The sequence below is a fragment of the Merops nubicus genome, unplaced genomic scaffold (genome assembly GCF_000691845.1).
Source record: "Merops nubicus isolate BGI_N331 unplaced genomic scaffold, ASM69184v1 scaffold35469, whole genome shotgun sequence".
Classification (NCBI taxonomy): domain Eukaryota; kingdom Metazoa; phylum Chordata; class Aves; order Coraciiformes; family Meropidae; genus Merops; species Merops nubicus.
Genome location: NW_008633617.1, coordinates 1 through 416, shown reverse-complemented (window position 1 = coordinate 416; position 416 = coordinate 1). Strand labels below are relative to the sequence as shown.

Sequence of the window (416 nt, the reverse complement as noted above, 5' to 3'; positions counted from 1 at the left end):
AGTGAGGAGCTGTCACTGAAGCTCTTGGTGCAAGTGTCACAGACATAGGGTCTCTCCCCATTTTGTTTTCGGCAGTGTTTGGTGAGGTGGGCCTTCTGGGTGAAGCATTCGCTGCACTTTTCACAGAGTTGGGTGTGGCGATGCATGATGAGATTGTATTTCTGGGTGAAACTCTTCCCACAGTCAGTACAGGCAAATGGCTTCTCCCCTGTGTGGGTGCGGTGGTGCAGGGTCATGTGGGACTTCTTGTTGAACCTCTTGCCACAATCTCTGCAGACATACAGGTTCTTCCTGCTATGCATCTCTGTGTGTCTCAACAGCTCTGAGCACTGGCTGAAATTCCCTTGGCCCTCATTACAGGTGTTGGTGATGACCAGAGGGTCTGGGGACTTCCCCTCATCACTGCACAGCCCGTC

At 52.4% G+C, this 416-nt stretch overlaps 1 protein-coding gene across 1 annotated transcript; it reads right to left on the bottom strand.

The window, feature by feature from the left end:
• Positions 1–44: 44 nt before the first annotated feature.
• Positions 45–343, bottom strand: LOC103780631 (zinc finger protein 22-like; the record flags this gene model as incomplete). Its single annotated transcript, XM_008948321.1, has 1 exon — positions 45–343. A coding segment is annotated over one exon (299 nt), but the record flags the coding sequence as incomplete, so codon positions are not given.
• Between the last annotated feature and the right edge of the window lie 73 nt (positions 344–416).